The sequence below is a fragment of the Simochromis diagramma genome, unplaced genomic scaffold (assembly GCF_900408965.1).
Source record: "Simochromis diagramma unplaced genomic scaffold, fSimDia1.1 OVJJ01000368.1, whole genome shotgun sequence".
Classification (NCBI taxonomy): Eukaryota; Metazoa; Chordata; class Actinopteri; order Cichliformes; family Cichlidae; genus Simochromis; species Simochromis diagramma.
Window position 1 is genome coordinate 44,389 of NW_024386800.1, and position 19,963 is coordinate 64,351.

The window sequence follows — 19,963 nt, forward strand, 5'->3', positions numbered from 1 at the left end:
AGTGAAGGATTCCACTTCATGTGTCTTGATTTTGACCCAGGTGTCGTCTACATATCTGTACCAGTGGCTGGGTACTCTTCCTTTGAAAGAGCCAAGAGCCTTTCTTTCCACTTCCTCCATGTAAAGGTTGGCTACAATAGGTGACACGGGGGAGCCCATGGCACAGTCATGTTTTTGTCTGTAAAAGCCTTCGTTGTATTTGAAATATGTAGTGGTGAGGCAGAGGTCTAACAGTGTGCAGATCTGATCGGGTGTGAAGTTGGTCCTGTCCTCCAAGGAGCTGTCTTCTTGTAGTCGTTTTCTGACAGTCTCCACGGCCTCCGTGGTGGGTATGCAAGTGAAGAGGGAGACTACATCAAAGGACACCATGGTTTCATCTGGATCCAGGGTAAGTTTCTGGACCTTGTCGGTGAAGTCGGTGGAGTTCTTGATGTGGTGTGGGGTGTTCCCCATGAGAGGAGCAAGGATGGTAGCAAGGTGTTTTGCAATGTTATAAGTGGCTGAGTTTATGCTACTGACTATGGGTCTGAGTGGGACAGCTTCCTTGTGGATTTTAGGAAGTCCGTAAATGCAGGGTATGGCATCCCCTGGGTAACGGCGGTGATATGTGAGGCGGTCAATGATTTTGTCCTTTTCAAAGTCTTGAAGGCAAGCTATAACTTTCTTTTTGTAGCTGACATTTCAGGCTTTTAGATCAAAACAAATGAACAGAAAGTAGATTCAAACTAACAGCTTTTGGAGAATAAACTACTACATGACCTCTGACCTTTGACCTGTATCTACAGCACTGACCTCCGACTTTCAGCTCCACTTGTTTCTTCAGCAGGATGTTTCCCTCGCTACTGTAGACAGTGCAGGTGTAGGTCCTGTTGTCTCCATCTGTGGGGTATTTCAGGGTCAGAGTGAAGTCTCCAGTTTTCATCAGTTCTTCATTCATCTTTGTTCGGTCTTTATACACCGTGTCCTGTTCTTCAGGCTGGTCAGAGCCGTTCTCATACACGTGGACCTTTCTGTTTTTCATGTCCATCCACTCCACTTTAGCATCTTCAGGCAGGTGAAATGTGGTTTTGAAGGGCAGCTGCACAGACTCCACCCCTGAATCCACCTCCACCTGGGGGACTGAGAGGACAACAAAGCACAACATGAGCTTGGATGGAGACATTTGTGTTGACTCTAACAGGCTGAATGCTGCTGCTTCACTGGGAGCTCACTGTTAGATAGAAAGTGGTCAGTGTGAAGAGGAGACGCAGCAGAAAGATGAAGACTGACAGGAAGAAAGCAGTGAACAGACTGTTGGAGCTGCTGTTGGTGGGACAGGACTTTATTCAGTCTCTGAGGACAAGATTTGACTTGATGAAGCAGAGAAATACAGACTGAGTGTTTCTGTCACACTCACTTCATCACACAGCTCAGTTTGACAACATTTGGAAGAATTTGATAGAAGCCTTCCTTTAGTAAAAGCACCAAGAAAACACCATGAAAACACCTCACTACACACTAAACTGCAGTACTGGCAAATTGTACATAAAGTATGAAAAGTCAAAGTACTTATTGTGCAGAAAAATGTTCCCATCAGTGTCTGTGGATCAATATTACTGCTGCACATGTTTAAGGCTGAGCTCATTTCAAATCCTTTCTATTGTGTTGAATCTGCAGTAATGCATCATATTCTATAAAATCATATGTTTGTAGTGGCTGTCCTGTGAGGACCACGTCTCTCTAAACAAACAGCTGTTAATGAGCTCACAAACACAGGCCTACAGCTGGATTTGAAAAAGTCCATTCAATAGAAAATCAACAGTCACAGCTGGATTCAAAGGCTTGAGCTCTGTGTGACATGGTTACCTGTCAGCATCTACAGGGGGATTCAAATTATCATGATCATGGGCCATTTGGCCCAGCGTTTTGAGTGTTAAAATATTTTTTTTGTTTATGGCTTATGTAACCCAGTGAGTTTACACGACTCAGTTATGCAATACAACAACATTGTTATTGTTAATTGGGATTTATCATTACTCTGTTAATCACTGAGTTGAGCTAAAGTAAATCAATAGTAAAAGATAAATAATATAAATATAAGAATAAAACCCAAAGAGTATATTTAACACCCCTACTGGTTAGGAAGGAACAAGCCCCGCCTTCCCCTGCTCTGTACCGTCACGTGCTCAGACACAGAGAGAGACGGAGGTGCACGAGACCATCGCTGATTTTCACCGCCAAGCTTGTTGCTGGAAAATAACTATTAACTTGATAAATTGAGCAAATATCCATACCGGAGATCTGCATGGACCTTGGAGAAACTGACCTAATTTGTTGTGAACATTTTGGACTTTGAAACCATCATGGTGAGTCAGAAGCTGTTAAGCTAACCTTGAAGCTTAAAAGCTAACAAGAAGTTAGCTGGGAATATAATGGCCCAATTTTAATGTTGTAGATCTGCGCGGGAGCGGATGAAGTGGACAAGATCCTCTCTGAGAGTTGAACATTAGACGTGTGCTGGTGAGTTAAACTGGGACTGGGCGAATCAGGCTAATTGAAAAGCTAACTAGCCTGATGCTTATAGCTGTAGCTGTAGCTGACCACGTTTTCACTGTGGGAGAACACACGGGGTTTCTCGCGGAGTTCAGCCATTCTGAGCACTCAGCTTGTGTGCTGATGATGTTCTAGTATTACTTGTTGAATATTAAATGCACTAAAATAAGATGATGGAATAAGTTAATTTGATCTTAAAGGTCATGAATCTACTTTATTTGTGTTACATTTGATGCTCGAGCGGCACTGGATAGATGTCCGTGTGTATTCTTACTGTGCTGATACGTTGCCACATACTGTAAAACTACAGCCTGTGGGTTTTTGTATATTCTTTTGGTAATTTTATTCTGTACATTGAGTGTAAATAATATATTGCTTCATTGCTGTGCAGTGTAAAGCAATGCTCCTGTAATTCAGTTAAAAGGCAATACTGTAAAAAATAATCTACCATAGTTTATGGTTTATTTCTGATTTCTGATAGAAATGTGCACCTTAATGATAGAATAAGCTGATTGTGACTTAAAGATTGCATTCATGATTAAGATGCACTGTATAGACTATAGTTAGAAATTAGAATTAATGTTTTGTGCTTGTTTTGTTATAGCACTTACATTATTTACACATATGGCCATGTATATCTTTAGAGTGTGAACTGAATTAGTAATAGTCCTGTGAGACCTGGATCTCTTCCTGACGAGGAAGATGGCGAGCCTTTCCCTTTGAACCGAACCACAGCCATTCTGAGTTGGCCCAGAAGGGCAGGTTGCTCTTCTCTCACGAACAATTGCAACAGTGCGGTAGGACGAAATCGCACCAATCACAAACTTTTGACCTGTTGGATTTGACTTGACTGAACACTGACTATTAAGCCGGCAAGACTGACATATCTGAGCTCAGATAGGATTCTGACTGTTATTATTATTGCTGTCACTGTATTTTATTTTATGATTTCATTCCTGTTCATGAAATGCTGTTAAATTGTTGCTAAATAGTTCAATACAATTCAAAGCAACTTTACCCGTGGCTCCAGTCATTCTTCTTCACGCAACTCACTTTATCCTTCCTACGAATCTAGCTATTGGCCCATTCTCTCCATCTTACTTTAACTTCCCCTACCTTATCCTGTACTTGGCTACACTTATATTTAAGTTCTTTTGGTTATCTTAGTTCTTTCCTGTCATGCCTAGGTTGCTATAGTTTATTATTTCTTAGATTTCCCTTGTATTTTCTCCTCTATATCCCTCCCTCGCCCTTCACGTGTTTCATGTCTGTGTGTCTTATGTTGTCAAATTCATGTTATCATGTCTGCGTCTGGTTATGTTTCCTTTTTTTTATTTTGAAGAGGTCTTGTGCTCTATGGTCAATGCGTTTAGTTTTACTCTTCCAAGCTATAACAGAACAACCTGACCAGACAGCTCATAATCCCTCCACTGAGCTCCATGAGGACATGATGTACAAGGTTAGGGATCCCCATTAAGGAGTACCAGGAGGAAATTGCTCTTCCTATACGGAGGATGATTTCAGAACTCCAGTGGTTATTTGGCTCGCTACATCCTCTAATTCAGGATTTCCTTGTCCAACCAGAGCACGTCCAACCAGAGCAGCAGCTTCAGTTCACTCTGCTCGAGGTCAGGTTGGCCTCCCTCTTCCCAGAGTAAGCGACGCTTACGCGGCTGTTGCTCTGTTTCAGCTGAGCAATCAGTAGTGGTGAGCAAGAATGATTGTTTTTCTCATGTTCCTCCCAATCTCGCGAAAATAATGAACAATAAATCTACCCTTTGTTCAGCCACTTCCATCCTCAGCTGAAAGTTCTGGTAAGCTCATTCAGCCAGCAGAGGACATCTTGCTAACAAAGCCTGGACAGACCATTTGCACTGCACACCCCCAGCCACTGCATCCCAAGCTGCGTGCACTGTGCTGCTACAGTTGGCTCCGCCTCAAACCAGAGGTCTTCGCACCTGTTGCATCTGTTCTTGGTGGGGGTTCAGGAGAACCACGCCAGCACTTTCTCATCTCTGCTGGGGGTTCTGGAGAGCCCCTCCACCCTCATGCTACATCCGCTGGGGGTTCTTGTGAGCCCGTCCAGCCTCATGTCACGTCAGTTGGTGTCTCAGATGAGCCCGTCCAGCACCACCTCTATCAGGTGATGGCTCTGGTGAGTTGATTCAGCCACCTCCTGCTCCACCAACAGTAGCTTCAATGCCGTCACCTGCTTTACCACAGTCTACTCCATCACCTGCGGCTGCCACGCCACCTTCTGGTCCTGCCTCACCTGGGCCTGTCAATCCACGTCTACGCCCAGTGGCCTTCTCGTCCAAGCCCATGTCAAGCGCACCGTCGCCGTCCTCTTTCTAGGCCATTGGCTGGACATCTTCGGCCTCATGAACTATATTACCAGTTTCCACGTGGCCAGCCCCCTGAAGTGTGCTGTTTTGGACTGTTGCGCTGTCGACCCCCAGGTTGGCCCCCTGAACTTTTGAACTGTGGACTTCTATGCCATCGACCTCCGGGTTGATCATCTGAACGGGGCTTTTGGATTTTGCTTCTATGGAGTCAGGGCCAGCCACCTGAACTGTTTTGCCATGAACTCCTGTCCACTCACTTGAATCATGTTCCCGGGCTCTTATGCTCTTGTCTTGTGACTGAGTGCTCCAGATTGTTTATTTCATTGGTTAGTTTCAGCTGCTGTTTGCTGCTATAGTTATAATCTAGCTGATGTGGGAGAACTATAAGTGTCACTTTGATGCAGCCATGAATCTGACTTTTTTTTTTTTTTCCATTTTCAAAGGTTGATGCATCAGTTAATGTACTTAAAAAACTGTCAGGGGCTGGGTCTTTGACCCAGCGGTTTGTGTTAGTTATTTATTTTTGTTATGTTTATATTGTTTTATTCTTGTGCTATTCTTTAAATTAAGGGTTTAGTTGAATTATTTTGTATTTTGGGATCATTTATGAGATAGATTAGGTCCTTTCATGTCCCCCGATTTAAGTCTGTTCTGGTTTTCTGTGTCATGTATTTCTTGTCTTTGTGGTTTCATGTTGTCAAGCCTGTGTCATGTCCACATCTCTTTGCATTTCATCCTTTGTTTTGTAGAGGTCTTGTGTTCTATGATCATTGTTTTAGTTTCACTCTCCCTGTGTTGTTATGACGTCCATTTGTGTCCCCGTGTGTTTCCACTTCCCCTAATAACCTCATGTGTGTATGTAGTCTGTGTGTTGTCACTTAGTCTTTGTCAGGATGTCTGTTCCTCTCACCGAGTTTTGGTACCTCTCATCATAGCCTCATAGTTATCATAGCAATCTTATTTGTTTCACAGTCTCATCACTGATTTGTCAGTTATTTAGTTTTGCCTAGTTTATGTTTAGACATGTCGCCTTGTATTTTTTTTTCTCCTGTTTCAGTCCAAGACTTGGCTTGCTTTTTCTTGTTCAAATCCTGTTCTTCTATGTCTACATTTGGGTCCTCCACTCAGGCTCCACACGGTCTTCCCAGCAGAAATAAAGAGAAAGGTTGGTTAAAGCAAAAAGAGGCAGAAAACCAGAACAAAAGATTATACAAGAGAAATAAATTAGAGAACATCAGACTGAATAAGTGGAATAAAGTGAAACAGTAAGCAGTGTTGGGAAGGTTACTTTTAAAATTAACATGTCGGGTTCCGTGTCGTTCATGTAGCCGAAAATTAGCTTTGCTTTGTTGTCTGGGTCAACTTTGCTAGCGAGAGACAGAGAGAGGCGTTGAAAGGCTGCTCCAATGAAACTCTTTAAGAGGAAAACACGAACACGGTGTACAGTCGAGTCTTAATAGCTTACTTACAACTGGGCTCGTCAGGCACTCTTTTTGGCTGCAGTGGTTATTATTATATTTACATGCTTCCATCTCTCGTTTCTTCTCGGTGACAACTCGTACCTTTCCACTCCCCTTTTCGACTCTCCTTTTTCTCCCTCCTCGCGCTCACAGACACATAACGTGTATGGCAGTCCATTCTCCCTGCAGCACGGACTACACTGCCCATGATGCTACATTCTTCAGGGCTATGCCTGCAACACTCTGCCTATTGGCTTCATATTTTATACTTTATGAGCTTGAGACCCAGGCATTAGAGCCTCTTAATGCGCGTTTTCTTTGGGTTTCCACCAGCGTGGAAACTGTCATGGACCCGGTTCCAGGGACTCGGGGTCCATGAGCAGTGTGGATTATTATTAGTATTATTATTTGAGGGTTATGTCTTCTGCACTGCTGCTGTCCTGTGTTCCTTGCTTGTGTACTGGCAGGTGTGTGTGAAGGTGCAGTTGTGACAGGCACTTTCAGGCCTGGTGGGTGTGGCCCTGTCAGCTGACCGGTCACACCCAGGAATCTCCACATAAACCTGGCGCCGATCAAGCCTTGTCAGAGGAGCTAAAAAACACTATGGCTGAGAGCTCCTCGATGCTGGATTGTTGAGTGACTTCCCATCAGTCTCAGTTAAATGTGTAAGGTTAGTGCCAGTTTGCCGTTATGTTTAATACTCACGGCTGCCTTTGTATGCGTGTTTCCCCAGGGGGTTTGTGGAAACCAGGGAACAGCACACGGACGGTACACAGGGAACGGAGCCGGAGCACAAGAGTGGGGAGACGACACGGAACGGGATTTATTGTTGTTTGGATTTACACCACTGTAATTAAACGCACTGCCTTCTTCATCACAATCACTCAACTCACTTCAACAACATGCTGACTCAGTCATTTCTGCACGTTTCCTTGTGTTACAGCCCTGACTTCAGTTCAGCTGAGGAGGACAGGAGGGAGGATAGGAGAAGTGTAGTAAACTTTGGTCCCCAGAAAGATGTTAATACCTGTCCCCACATACTCGCGCACACACACAAACCTTTGACTATCAGCAGCACAATTTTGTGTCTCCAAATTCTGTGTGTGCGGTTGTCATCCCTGTTGCTGACTTCACAGCTGTATTCTCCACTGTCCCAGTCTATGGGTTGTTTCAGGGTCAGAGTGAGGTCTCCAGTTTTCAGCATGTCTTCATTCATCTTAGTTCGGTCTCTGTAATACTCATCCTGTTCTTCAAGCTTGTCAGAGCCGTTCTCATACACGTGGACCATCATTTCATCAGATTGCCACGCAACTACAACATCTTCAGGCAGGTTTTTTGTAGTTTTAAAGGGCAGTTTGATCAACTCCGCTCCCTCCTCCACCTCCACCTGACAGACTGAAAGGACAAGAAACAGAACGTGAGCTGTACAGACAGCAGCAGGTTTTCATGGTTGTAGAAAAAAGCTGAAAGAAAGATCAGAGGAGAAAGGAACAGGGGACTGAAATCTTTCAATTAAGTGATCAATGATTAAATCAATTTGATCATTTCAGGTTAAGGTGGCCACAGAAACTGGATCAGTACAGTGTTACATCAATTCTATTTAACTTAATTCACAAAATCACATCAATATTTGCCTCAAGGTGCGTCATACTGCAAGGTAAAGACCCAACAATAATACAAAGAAAGCAGAGAAAACCCCCCCCAAAAGCAAGATCTATATTTCACATTTATTCAGTCTTTGAATCGGCACACAGGAAGCGCTAAAGTCACATGACCCCCCTAATTGGATGATTAAAGTGAAATTTAGCCTCATTTTACTGTTTAACTGTTTGTCTCTAATACAGAACTGTGAGCACTGTTTTCTGCCGTCACCCTGTGACCTCTCTCAGAGCTTCTCTCACTCACCTTTAACTCTGTGATTGTCTTCCTTTCAATAATGGTAAAATGGACTGATTCTTATATAGCGCTTTTCTACTTTCCCGAAGGTACTCAAAGCGCTGTATGTAACATGCCACATTCACCCAATCACACCCAGTCTCACAAGCCCTTTCTCTATACATAGTGCTTTCTAACTACAATCACCCACATTCATACTCGGATGGATGCATCGGAGAGCAAGTTGGGGTTAGTATCTTGCCCAAGGACACTTGACATGCAGACTGGAGGAGCCACGGATCGAACCACCAACCTTCCGATCAGAAGGTGACCAGCTCTACCTGAGCTACAGCCACCCCTTATCCTCAGTAATACTGACAGCAAGGAGAAGGGACATTAATTTAAGTATTGAGTCTTTACTCGGAGAAGTGACAATTGTTTCTGTATGTATGACCTAATACGACTTATTTGTCTAATGTACAGCATAATACAAATCAACAAGAAAATCTTGTAGATCCAAATGCAGAACAGTTAACTTAATGCAGTAAGCCAAAGGAATACAGAAAGTTTAAATGTTTGCAAAGCAGGGAAACACAAATATAACGTGTATACAGAGAGCGAATACTGGGTGAATCCCTGACCATTGACTTTCAGATTAACTGCTTTCTTGAACATGATTTTTCCCTCCTTGCTGTAGACGGTGCAGGTGTAGACTTGTGTGTCTCTCTCTGTGGGGTATTGCAGGGTCAAACTGAGGTCTCCAGTTGTCAGCAGGTCTTCATTCACCTCTGTCCGGCCTCTGTAATCCTGATCTTGTTTATCTGGTTTATTAGAGCCATCCTCATACACATGGACCTTCTTGTAAGTGTCTCTCCACTCCACTTTAGCACCTTCAGGTAACTCAAGTGTGGTTTCACAGGGCAGTTGGACAGACATCTCCCCTGAATCCACCACCACCTGGGGGACTGAGGGGACAATAAAACATGTATAAGTGGTACAGACATGAACAGCAGGACTGATGATAACAGGGCCTCCACTTCCCCTTTTTTTGTTTCATGACTCAGATTTGTGATTTCCATGTGTGTTTATGAGGAATATCAGGAAACTTTCACAGTTCTGGTTAAAAGCAATCATGTAGTTATTTTCACTGGGATGTGAGTGCTAACAAAATAGATATATTTGAACTGACTTAGCCTTCAGCTGTATGCTAGCTAAATGCTAAATCAACATTATGAAAACCTCATGAAAGTCTCATGGATGATGTGGACTCTCACAGTTCATATTCTGTGAGCTTTTACAGTGACCTCTGACCTCTGACCTGTACCTACAGCACTGACCTATAACATTGAGCACCACTTGTTTCTTCAGCAGGATCTTTTCCTCCCTGCTGTAGACAGTGCAGGTGTAGCTGTTTGTGTTTGTGGGGTATCTCAGGGTCAGACTGAGGTCTCCAGTTTTCAGCAGGTCTTTATTCATCTCTGTTCGGCCTCTGTACACCTGATCCTGTTTCTCTGGCTTAGTCGAGCCATCCTGATACACATGGACCTTCCTGTAAGCGTCTCTCCACTCCACTTTAGCACCTTCACGTAACTTAAGTGTGGTTCTACAGTCCAACAGGACAGACTCCACCCCTGAATCCACCACCACCTGGGGGACTGAGAAGACAACACAGCATGTGTAAGTGGAACAGCAGGACTGATGGTAACAGGGCCTCCACTTCCCCATTTCTTGTTTCATCACTCAGATTTGTGATATGTACATGTAGGTTTATGAGGGGTATCGGGTAATTTTAATAGAGCACTGACCTCTGACAGTAAGCACCACTTGTTTCTCAAGTAGAATCTCTTCCTCCCTGCTGTAGACGGTGCAGGTATAGCTGTCTGTGTCCCTGTCTGTGGGGTATTTCAGGGTCAGACTGAGGTCTCCAGGTTCCAGTAAGTTTCTTTTCATCTTTGTTCGGTTCTTGTATTTATCGTCCTGTTCTTCAGGCTGGTCAGAGCCGTTCTCATACACGTGGACCTTCACGGCATCGTTGTCCTTCCACTCCACTTTAGAATCTTCAGGCAGGCGAATTGTGGTTTTGCAGGGCAGCTGGACAAACTCTACCCCTGATATCACCTCCACCTGGTAAACTGAGAGAATAACAAAGGACAACATGATTAGGGCTGGGTATCGTCACTGATTTTCAGAATTGATTCAATCGACGATTCGATTCGTTTTGAATCAGAAATTTTGCCGTAGGCAGTCAGAAATATTGTAATTCTGATCACGTATCAGTACATGTACCATTTTTTTATATCTATAGAAAGCTGACACTTGCAAGACTCAAAGGTGTAAGCATAACAGCAGATGTGTTTGTGTCAAAGTAACTGAGGACAAAACAGAAAAACATGGCCTGGGAGTTTATTGCACATGACCTTAAAAATATTCTGTAGTAGATCGGAAGTGAAAGAAAGGATCTGTCCCTCTGTGGACTGTGCAGGTGTAGGTGTGTGTTACTGTGTGGTATTTCATGGTCACACTGAAGTCTCCAAGCTTCAGCAGGTTTTCACTCATCTCTGTTCGGCCCTTAAAGTCCTTGTGCTCTTCTTCAGGCTGGTCAGAGCCGTTCTGATACACGTGGATCTTCCTGTTATATTTGTCCTTCCACTCCACTTTAGCATTGTTAGGCAGGCAAACTCAGGCTTTACAGGGCAGCTAAACAGACTCCACCCCTGAATCCACCTCCACTTTGTAATCTGAGAGGACAACAAAGTACAACATGATGACTCAGCAGCAGCTGTGATGGTCACATGACCTCCCTGTCCCCTCATTGTCTTCTAGTCTCAGTCAGATTGTGTCTCAGTTTGTTCCTGATGTGTTCCTGACTCGTTCTTTGGTAACTAGTCTGCAGCGTCCTGTAAAGTGCTGCAGACATGTTGGATGAAGAAGCACAGACAGACTGAGCCTCCACAGTCGGCCATGTCTCACACACATCAGCACAGAAACCATGAAGATCTCATGTGTCTGAACATCTGAAGCTCTCCACCACATGACTGAGCACAACTCAAGGAGGAACATTTACTGAAGCTGCTGCAACATTTACTGTCAGCACATGTTTCCATGTCAGCTGCTGTTTACCACCACAGAAGAAGAACAGCTTGTCCACATGCAGCCTCTGTGTCAGATCAAAGCAGTGAAGCACACACACTGTTTAGTAGGGCTGGGTTTTTATAATCAATTTATTGATTAAAATCGATTCTGGCTTGGATAACGTGAAATCGATTCATTAAAATCCTGAATCGATTTTATAATATTAATTTATTTTGCCCGAAATGCCAGAATCTCTGGTGAAACCTCAAAATTTCAACAACCACCAAACATTTAAAACAGTACATGAGAGCAGGAACACGGATTCTGCACAAAGACGTAAACACACAGCGCGACCCGCGGATCAGAATCAGTGAGATGTCGCCTTTCTCACCCGACGGCACGGACACGGTCGGGGCTGAAAGCCGACAGCTCGCTGATTCTGATGTTTCGGCGGGTCCACGCTTTGTGTTCACGCCCTTTTTGCGCTGAGTCTGAAGCTGTTAGTTTTATCTCTCTCCAAACGATATTGACTGAACCAGCAGCAAAAGAAGATCCAAACTACGCTTCACATAAACATCGTCATGAATTCCCTCTGACTTTTACTGTTTTGCTTCCACCACAATAAAAATCACACTTCGTGCACAGCTCTCTCTCTCTCTCTCTTTCTCCTTCTCTGTACTTCAAGAACAGTTCCCCGTCTAAAAATCTGTTTTCTGCATTATTCGCTTGCTTGTTACGCACAAGTCTACCTTTGCTTACAGGCTGTCGGCCGCTGTTTTTTTTTTTCGTTTTATATACTTCCGAAAAGAAAACCTCATTTCTGCTGTTCAATACTGAACAAATTTAAACTTTCTAAAATTATGCAAAATGCAAAAAGCTTAGCCGTGTCTCTAATAAAACCGCTGTAACGTCAGAGGTAACGTTCATATGTTGATTAATGGTTTTCTTTCGTTTTTGATGTACTGCAGAATATTTTTATAAAATCCAGGCCAGGAAAACCACCTTCATGTTTTTCTGTATTTTATCTTCAGCTACTTTGACACAAAGGCATCTGCTGTGACGCTCACACCTTTGATAAAGTCTTGCGAGTGTCAGCTTCCTTTTTATAGATACAAAAATATGTAAATGTACTGATCTGAATTATAATATTTCTGACTGTCTAAGGCAAAATTTCCCAGATACAAATCGAATTGAATCAAATCGATTCGGGACCTTGTGAATCGGAATTGAATCGATTCTAGAAATCAGTGACGATACCCAGCCCTACTGTTTAGTAAAGTCATGTTGTGGAGCTGTTTCACTGATCAATGACTGAGTCTGAAGGAGGTTTTCTGACTTCTGGAACAAACCTGGAAGTTTCTCTTCAGCTCTCTGTATCAGCTGTTTGTAACTCTCAACTCTTTCAGCTTCTGGAACTTTTACTACAAAAACAGTTCAACATACCCAGAATATCTTTCTGTTACCTGGATACCATTACTTCAACATGGCAATAGAGATAGAAGGTAACATGAATCATTTAAGTAAAGTAAACCCAGGGCTTCCCCTCCACGTTCACATGAAAGGGGCGGGGTTTATACATCTTCTAAGTCCTCAAATTGTTACATAGACATAACAGTGACAATGCAATGCAGAGCTTACACATCATTCAGTGGTTTTAGTGAAGTACAGCTTGCAAACTTTGCCCCAGCAAAGAATCTATATCACACTGAAAGCTGTAGAAAAAAAAAACAATAAATAAATAAAAAAGAAATCACTTTTTGTTTCCAGCTGATGACAATGAAGGTTACAACATCACCTGCTCCTGACAGTTTAAGTCTTCACTCAGCTGCAGACTCACTGCTGTTTATGTGTAAAGAGTAAAGATTAAATATGAAAACTGATTTCAAACCTGGTCATCCATTGAGGAGCCATGAAATGACACCTGCTAACCATTGGCATTATGGGTAGTGTAGTAGGAGACACTCACCTGACATGAAATAGTGCCGGAAATGAAATAAAAGACCTCCAGAAACCCCAAGAACAACCAGGATAATTGGGAGAGCTATGGCCCAAGATGGGAATGGCTCTGTGTAGAAAACAATAATGGACCATAATATTAAAACATCATCATAATATAATGACAACATCTACAGCACCACTGACCTTTATCTACATCTCTGACCTTTGACCTGCAGCTCTACTTTCTGTCTCAGGATGTCTTTGTCCCTGTAGATGGTGCAGATGTATCCTCCACTGTCTCTCTTTGTGGGGTATTTCAGGGTCAGACTGAGGTCTCCAGTTCTCAGCAGGTCTTTGTTCACTGTTGTTCGGTCTCTGTAAAGGCCGTCCTGGTCATTAAGTTGGTCGCCTTCGTTTGCATACACATGAACCATCATGAGTTCTGGGTCAGAGCGAGTCCACTCCACTGTGGTGTCCTCAGGTAGGTAAGATTTTGTTTTGCAGGGCAGGATGACGGACTCTAAGCCTTCATTCACCTTCATCTCCACCTGCTGGTCTGAGAGGACAATAAATCACAATATGAAATAGTCATCTGGGATATGAGCATTAGTGTTGCTAATCTATGTCTCTGTGGTAATACATCATCATCTGGCCTCTTTTATCCCATTGAAAGCTAAACTGGATCTTTAACGTTAACAATTTAATCATCGTTTGATCATTTCCAGCATTAAAAAAGCCTTGATGCCATGGAAACATTGTTTAATGCACACAAAATCTTTATATTAGACACTTGTAAAAGTTTTTATAATTTAAATGTAATGTATTTTAAACTATGTTTTCTTTTTTTGCTGTTTGTTTATTTTTTGACTGATCAGAAATCTCATATTGAATTTGATGACAGCAGGATATCGCAAAAAAACGTTGGAATAAGGGAACAAAAGCCTGTAAAAGAAAGTTGTACTGAAAAGAAAAAGTCCACAGAGCAAGGCAGATGTACATACAAAGCACTAAATTGATCTAGCCCATCTAGTGGTCTATATGTAAGTACAGTGGAACCTCGACTTACGAAATAAATTCGTTCCAGAGCGTCTATCGTAAGTCAAAATTTTAGTTAAGTCGGAGCACCTTTTCCATCGCCTTTTGAGTGAGGAGATGCTGGCTGAAGACAAAGTTCTTGGTGGAGGCAGACCTTGCTCATATTTGTCAATAATTTCTCTCTTTGTTTCCATCGAGAGCACCTTACGCTTCTTCTTTTCACTCTAATCACTTGCAGAAAGTTTTTTCGGCCCCATTATGAATGAACGGTAGGCTAATTGCATATGAGAAGCACACGAAATAGCGCACTGCAACAACGATACGTCTTTCATATGGAACAGCAAAACGCAAGTACAAAAGCCAAGGGGTTATCACATGATTTGGAAGGCATTGTGGGAATTCTGGTCTCTGCCAGCGGATTTCGTTATGCAGGGCATTTTGCCGTACCATGGGCAGAAATACTGCCGTTAAGAGCCTTCGTAACTTGAATTCTTCGTTAAATGGGGTCTTCGTAAGGCGGGGCTCCACTGGATGAGAATTTTATATCTAATTATAAAATCAACTGTAAAGCAGATAAATAAAAAGCGCTTCACTGTTGCTTGCTACAATGCATTAGGAGCCTGGCTGCAGCATTTTGTATCACTTAGAGATATAAATAAAGCTTTTTTTTCTAAGCTTGTAAACTAGACATTACAGTAATCCACCACAATGACACAAATGCATGAATACTTTTATGCATTTACGTACAGGAGACTATTAACAATTTAGAAATGTTCTTTTAAAGGAACGTCAAAGAGATTTTACATATAAGTCAAGAATCAAATACAGAAAGATTACAAACACTGGACAGAAATCCTTTGACTGATTCTTAAAGGCATTTATGGAGAAGCTGTAGTCATAGTCTGAGTCTTGTGTGAATATAAAAAAAAAAGTTTATTAGTAGAGAGCAGTTATCAGGGACACAGAGTGGACTGTGGAGGGTAGTCTATCCAGCTGTCGAGGCTTAAAAGACAGACACGGTTGGGTGTCATCAGCATAGAATTGATATCATTTAATGACATCAGCTAAATAAAGGATATCAAATTAAAATAATGGACCCAGAATTGAGCCTTGCACTACCCCACAGATTAGAGCAGCAGTGTCAGAGGAGGGTTTGCTTACCCTGAGACAAAAAGTCTTTCTAGACGAGTAGGAGGAACCTTCCTCCTACTGTGCTGAACCAGAGATACCAGCCAGCATCTTAAGCATCAAATAAAATATTATAGTCAACGGAATCAAAGGGACTTCCACCCACCAAGGAAGCTAACATTGCTGATGACAGCAGGACATCCTCAAGCAGACCCAGTGTAACCGTAACCTGCTCTTTGGAAGTATCCCACATTCCAGACAAGTTTTAACAAAAGCTGGTTAAATACAGTGTACCGAAGAACTCAGCACTTTACTTTGCTTGTTAGCTTGTCTTTACTAAATCAATTCTTGAGTTTCACTGGGAGCCAGTATTTACTAGAAAAGGCTTCAGCAAGTGGTGAAAAACCTCAACATTTCTGAAGAGTGTTACACAGTTTTGACAACTAAATACGGTCATCAGAAAATATAAAACATTATGTATTTATGTATCCTCTGGGGGGTGGCTGTGGCTCAGGTGGTAGAGCAGATCAGCTACTGATCGGAAGGTTGGTGGTTTGATCCTTGGCTTCCCCAGACTGCATGCCAAACATCCTTGGGCAAGATACTAACCCCAAGTTGCCCTCCGATGCATTCATCGGAGTATGAATGTGTGTGAATGTAGTTTAGTTTGCACTTGAGTTTAGAAGTGCTTGTATGAGTGGGTTTGAATGGGTGAATGAGGCATGTTGTATAGAGCGCTTTGAGTACTCCGGGAGAGTTGAAAAGCGTTATATAAAAATCAGTCCACTCTGCTGTTGTGGCTAGGGATGGGTGTCAATTTCTATAATCGTTTAGATTCTGATTCATAAGGTCTCGATTTGATTTGATCCTCGATTCAGTTCAATTTTGACTTAGACAGTGAGAAATATTATAATTCTGATCATTTATCAGTACATTTCCATATTTTTATATCTATATATATATAGATTTAAAAAAGCTGACACTTGTGAGACTTCATCAGAGGTGTGAGCATCACAGCAGATGCCTTTTTGTCAAAGTAAGTGAAAATAAAACACAGAAAAACCTTTTTGCCTAGTTTTTTATATTACCTTATAATATTTTGCAGTAGAACAAAAATGAAAGAAAACCATGAATCAACATATTAAGTGACTGACAGAGAGCCATCCAGGAAGTGTGATTCTATTGTGGTGGAAGTAAAACGGCAAAAGTAAGAGGGAATTAAAGACGATGTTTATCAAATGTGAAGCTTAGTTTTGATCTACTTTTGCTGCTGGTTCAGTAAATTTTGGTCAGAGAGTGACAAAACCTGCAGCTTCAGAATCAGTGAGATCTCGCCTTTTAGTCCTGATGGCGTGTCTGTGTATGTGCCGTCGAGTGAAATGGTTTGTGTTTAGATGTTTGTGTGGAATCAATGTACCTGCTCTCATTCGGTGTTTTAGCTGTTTGGTGGTTGTTAAAATAGTTTTGTGAGCTTTAACCTGAGATTCAGGTGTTCCTGGCAAAATACATTTATATTTAAAAATCAATTCAGGATTTAATGAATCAATATCGCTTTATTCAAGCTAAAATCGTACCTTAGTTGTGGCTTCCATGGAGCTTAGATCTAAAATGTTGGTCTTTGTTTATAACAGAATTGCCAAAACACTCTTTGTTAGGTCTGCGCTCACAGACCTCACTGATTCAGAGACTTATCCCCATGAACGAAGCAAGACAACCAGAGATTGATGGGTTTTAACTTGCAAGGGAAGCCGGTCGGATCAGTTGTCTGGGATCTCACCTGATCCCACACAACGCCAAAGAACCAGTGTCCCCTTGCAGCCTTTATTCAGTCAACACACAACCCCATTGCAAAACCCATATGGTGTGTCATAAAGGTTAAAGGGACTGTGTGTGTGTGCATGCTCATCCGAGTCATCTCACCCCTCCTGTATACGGTTTAACCCCTTTAACGGTCTCTCATATACCGGTGCAGGTGAGCCTATAAATGGCAGGAAGTAAACATTCCTTATCAAATAAGGAAACCAGAATCTTATATGGAATGTGCCTGCAGTTAAACACTAATGGCTAAACCTCCTGCACCATCTTACATGTACGGTAGGAACAGAAAAATATCTAAACATGCAGTTTAATTTGTCTTAAACTGCATGTCATTGTAGTGTTTAAGACAAATTTAAACACAACAATGACAACTTTTAACCAAATCAATCTAACCTGTTTAACCTCTTATCTGTCTACAGTACTGACTCCTGAGCTGTATAAAGAGCAGGTGTTGGCGTTTCTTGCTGACCTTTGACCTGTAGCTGTATAACTGTCAGTCTCAGCTCTTCTCTTCCAAAACTGATGGAGCAAGTGTAGTTGCCGCTGTCGGTCAGTTGTGGTTTTCTCAGAGTGAGGCTGAAGTCTAAAGTGTGCAGAGCATCACGCCTCATCGATGTGCGCCCGCTGTAACGCTGGTTTTGCCCTCTAAGGTCATCTCTTCCGTCTCGCTGTAGGTGGACAGAGTTGGGATGAAGATCATTGCGCGTCCACATCATTGTGGGGTCCTCGGGTGTAATACCTGAGTACTGACAGGGCAGCAGGACAGATCTTTCCCCCTCATTCACCTCCACCACCACAGCCAGGGCATGCTGGGAAACTGAGGACACATAAACAGACATAGAAATTAACTGCATGCTGTGGGTTTGTCTCAGATACCTCAGGTGGAAAATTTATTTAAGAAACCCAAGACATGTGTTTGAATATTGAAACGTTGACTCTTGACAACACAATAGTAAGCTGGTTTGACACAGATGTTGTAGATACATTTATTGTACATACAAGTGTTTCCTTCACCACTTAATGTGACTGTGAATATGTTGGAGCGCCATCTTGTGACAAGTTTAATAACTGCTGTTCCAGTAAAGCAACATTACAAAAATTATTCTGATGCAGGTCCTTAATGTGACAGCAGTGGAACAGCTGTCAGTTCAGCCTTTATCTTCATCTTTTATACTGTGATGTTTTCCTGTTCCTGTTACACACAACACTGTACTTTCTTGTACATCACACTCAATATGAATAAACTGCAGGCTGCTCAGCCACTCCTTCCGCCTGAGGATAACCACCGTAGTAGAATCAGTTTAAACAAGTCTACACCATGTATACACACACACACACACACACACAGTGAGTAGTTGGCACTGCTGCAGAGGTATGTCAGAAATGTTCATCCTTGGCTCTCAGTGCCTACAGACTTGTACGGTGACTGCGATGAACGCCTGTTTGTAAGACGAGGACTGAACCACCGTACAAACAAAGGGATTTAGTGTAAAACTATTTTAGGATGTTGTTCAGCGTCTCAATGATGGAAAAGCACAACCTTTGACTACAGTCTTTCATATTGTTACAAACAAAGCTTCTTTCCTCACTATTCGAGTTACTTGTTTGTAATACATCTCCATAAGTTTTACACACAATCGGCATTTAAACAGTATTTAAAGTGTGTATCTTACTGTTGATGAGGAGCAGCAACACCAGCAGCATCTTCATCCCCTGTAAAAACAAAAATCCAACTGGCAGAATTAACCGACATGGATGGATCAGAATCAGTGAGACATTTATCTCCAAATACTGGCACATAAATAAAAGTTTGCTTTTGGTTCCTTCAAGACTCTGTTCCAGAAAACAGGTTCAACAGCATCTGAGTCCAAGTTTTACCTTGAAGTCGGTTATAAAAAAAAACGCCTATGTGCATAGCAATGAGGAAATAAAAATAAAAAGCAGCCTCCCTGAAAACAATAACACTCATCTATGAATGTGTGTAGCACTGCATCATTCTATCTATCTATCTATCTATCTATCTATCTATCTATCTATCTATCTATCTCTCTCTCTCTACATATATATATATATATATATATATATATATATATATGAAGTTTAACAGTATGTGAAATCTATCTGGACATGGAAACCAGGAAACCAAATGCAGGACTCTTCCAAGAGAAAACTGTCACGGCGGGGCTGGGCTGATTTGTTTTGTAACTGGACCCAGAAGCAGGACACAGAGGATGCCAGAACTTTAAAGAACTAAAACCGAGCATTTTATTGTGGCTGATACAACACTGGGACACACAATAACACAAAGCAACACATGACAAGAACTAACACTAAACCTAAACTGGGTGAAACTAAACTATGTTTACTGGGACTCTAACAAAACTGTGATGACATAGATACCGATCTGAACATGATGGTGAGCAGGAGCATGAGGGAAACTGAAGGGATAAACCCAAAACTTGAACATGTCCTGCACACCATCATTAAACACACTAACATAACATGGGAGATGACAACAGACGACCCAACACTCACTGAACAGAAACACACTGACTAAATGCAAATAAGGGATGATCAAGGGAAGGGGCCACACATGGGAGCACAGCTGACACTACCTAATGACAGGACAGGGGAAGTAAAACTGATTACAATGAACAAAGAACATACTGTACTCTTTCAAAATAAAACAGGAAACATGGCGACATAGACATGACACAAGGGGAACCTGATAAACCATGAACTAAACTGCAAACTAGGCAT

The 19,963-nt window shown here is 42.2% G+C and overlaps 1 protein-coding gene across 1 annotated transcript; it reads right to left on the bottom strand.

The window, feature by feature from the left end:
• Positions 1 to 839: 839 nt before the first annotated feature.
• On the bottom strand, positions 840 to 19,047 carry LOC120729376. The gene is made up of 10 exons (XM_040024905.1): positions 18,877 to 19,047; positions 17,673 to 18,020; positions 13,446 to 13,778; positions 13,251 to 13,349; positions 10,018 to 10,344; positions 9,550 to 9,867; positions 8,854 to 9,177; positions 7,397 to 7,732; positions 1,080 to 1,119; positions 840 to 879 (listed from the first exon to the last, which is right to left on the bottom strand). The coding sequence occupies exons 1-10, from the start codon at positions 19,001 to 19,003 to the stop codon at positions 840 to 842; spliced, it is 2,292 nt and encodes a 763-aa protein (XP_039880839.1). The 5' UTR covers positions 19,004 to 19,047.
• Between the last annotated feature and the right edge of the window lie 916 nt (positions 19,048 to 19,963).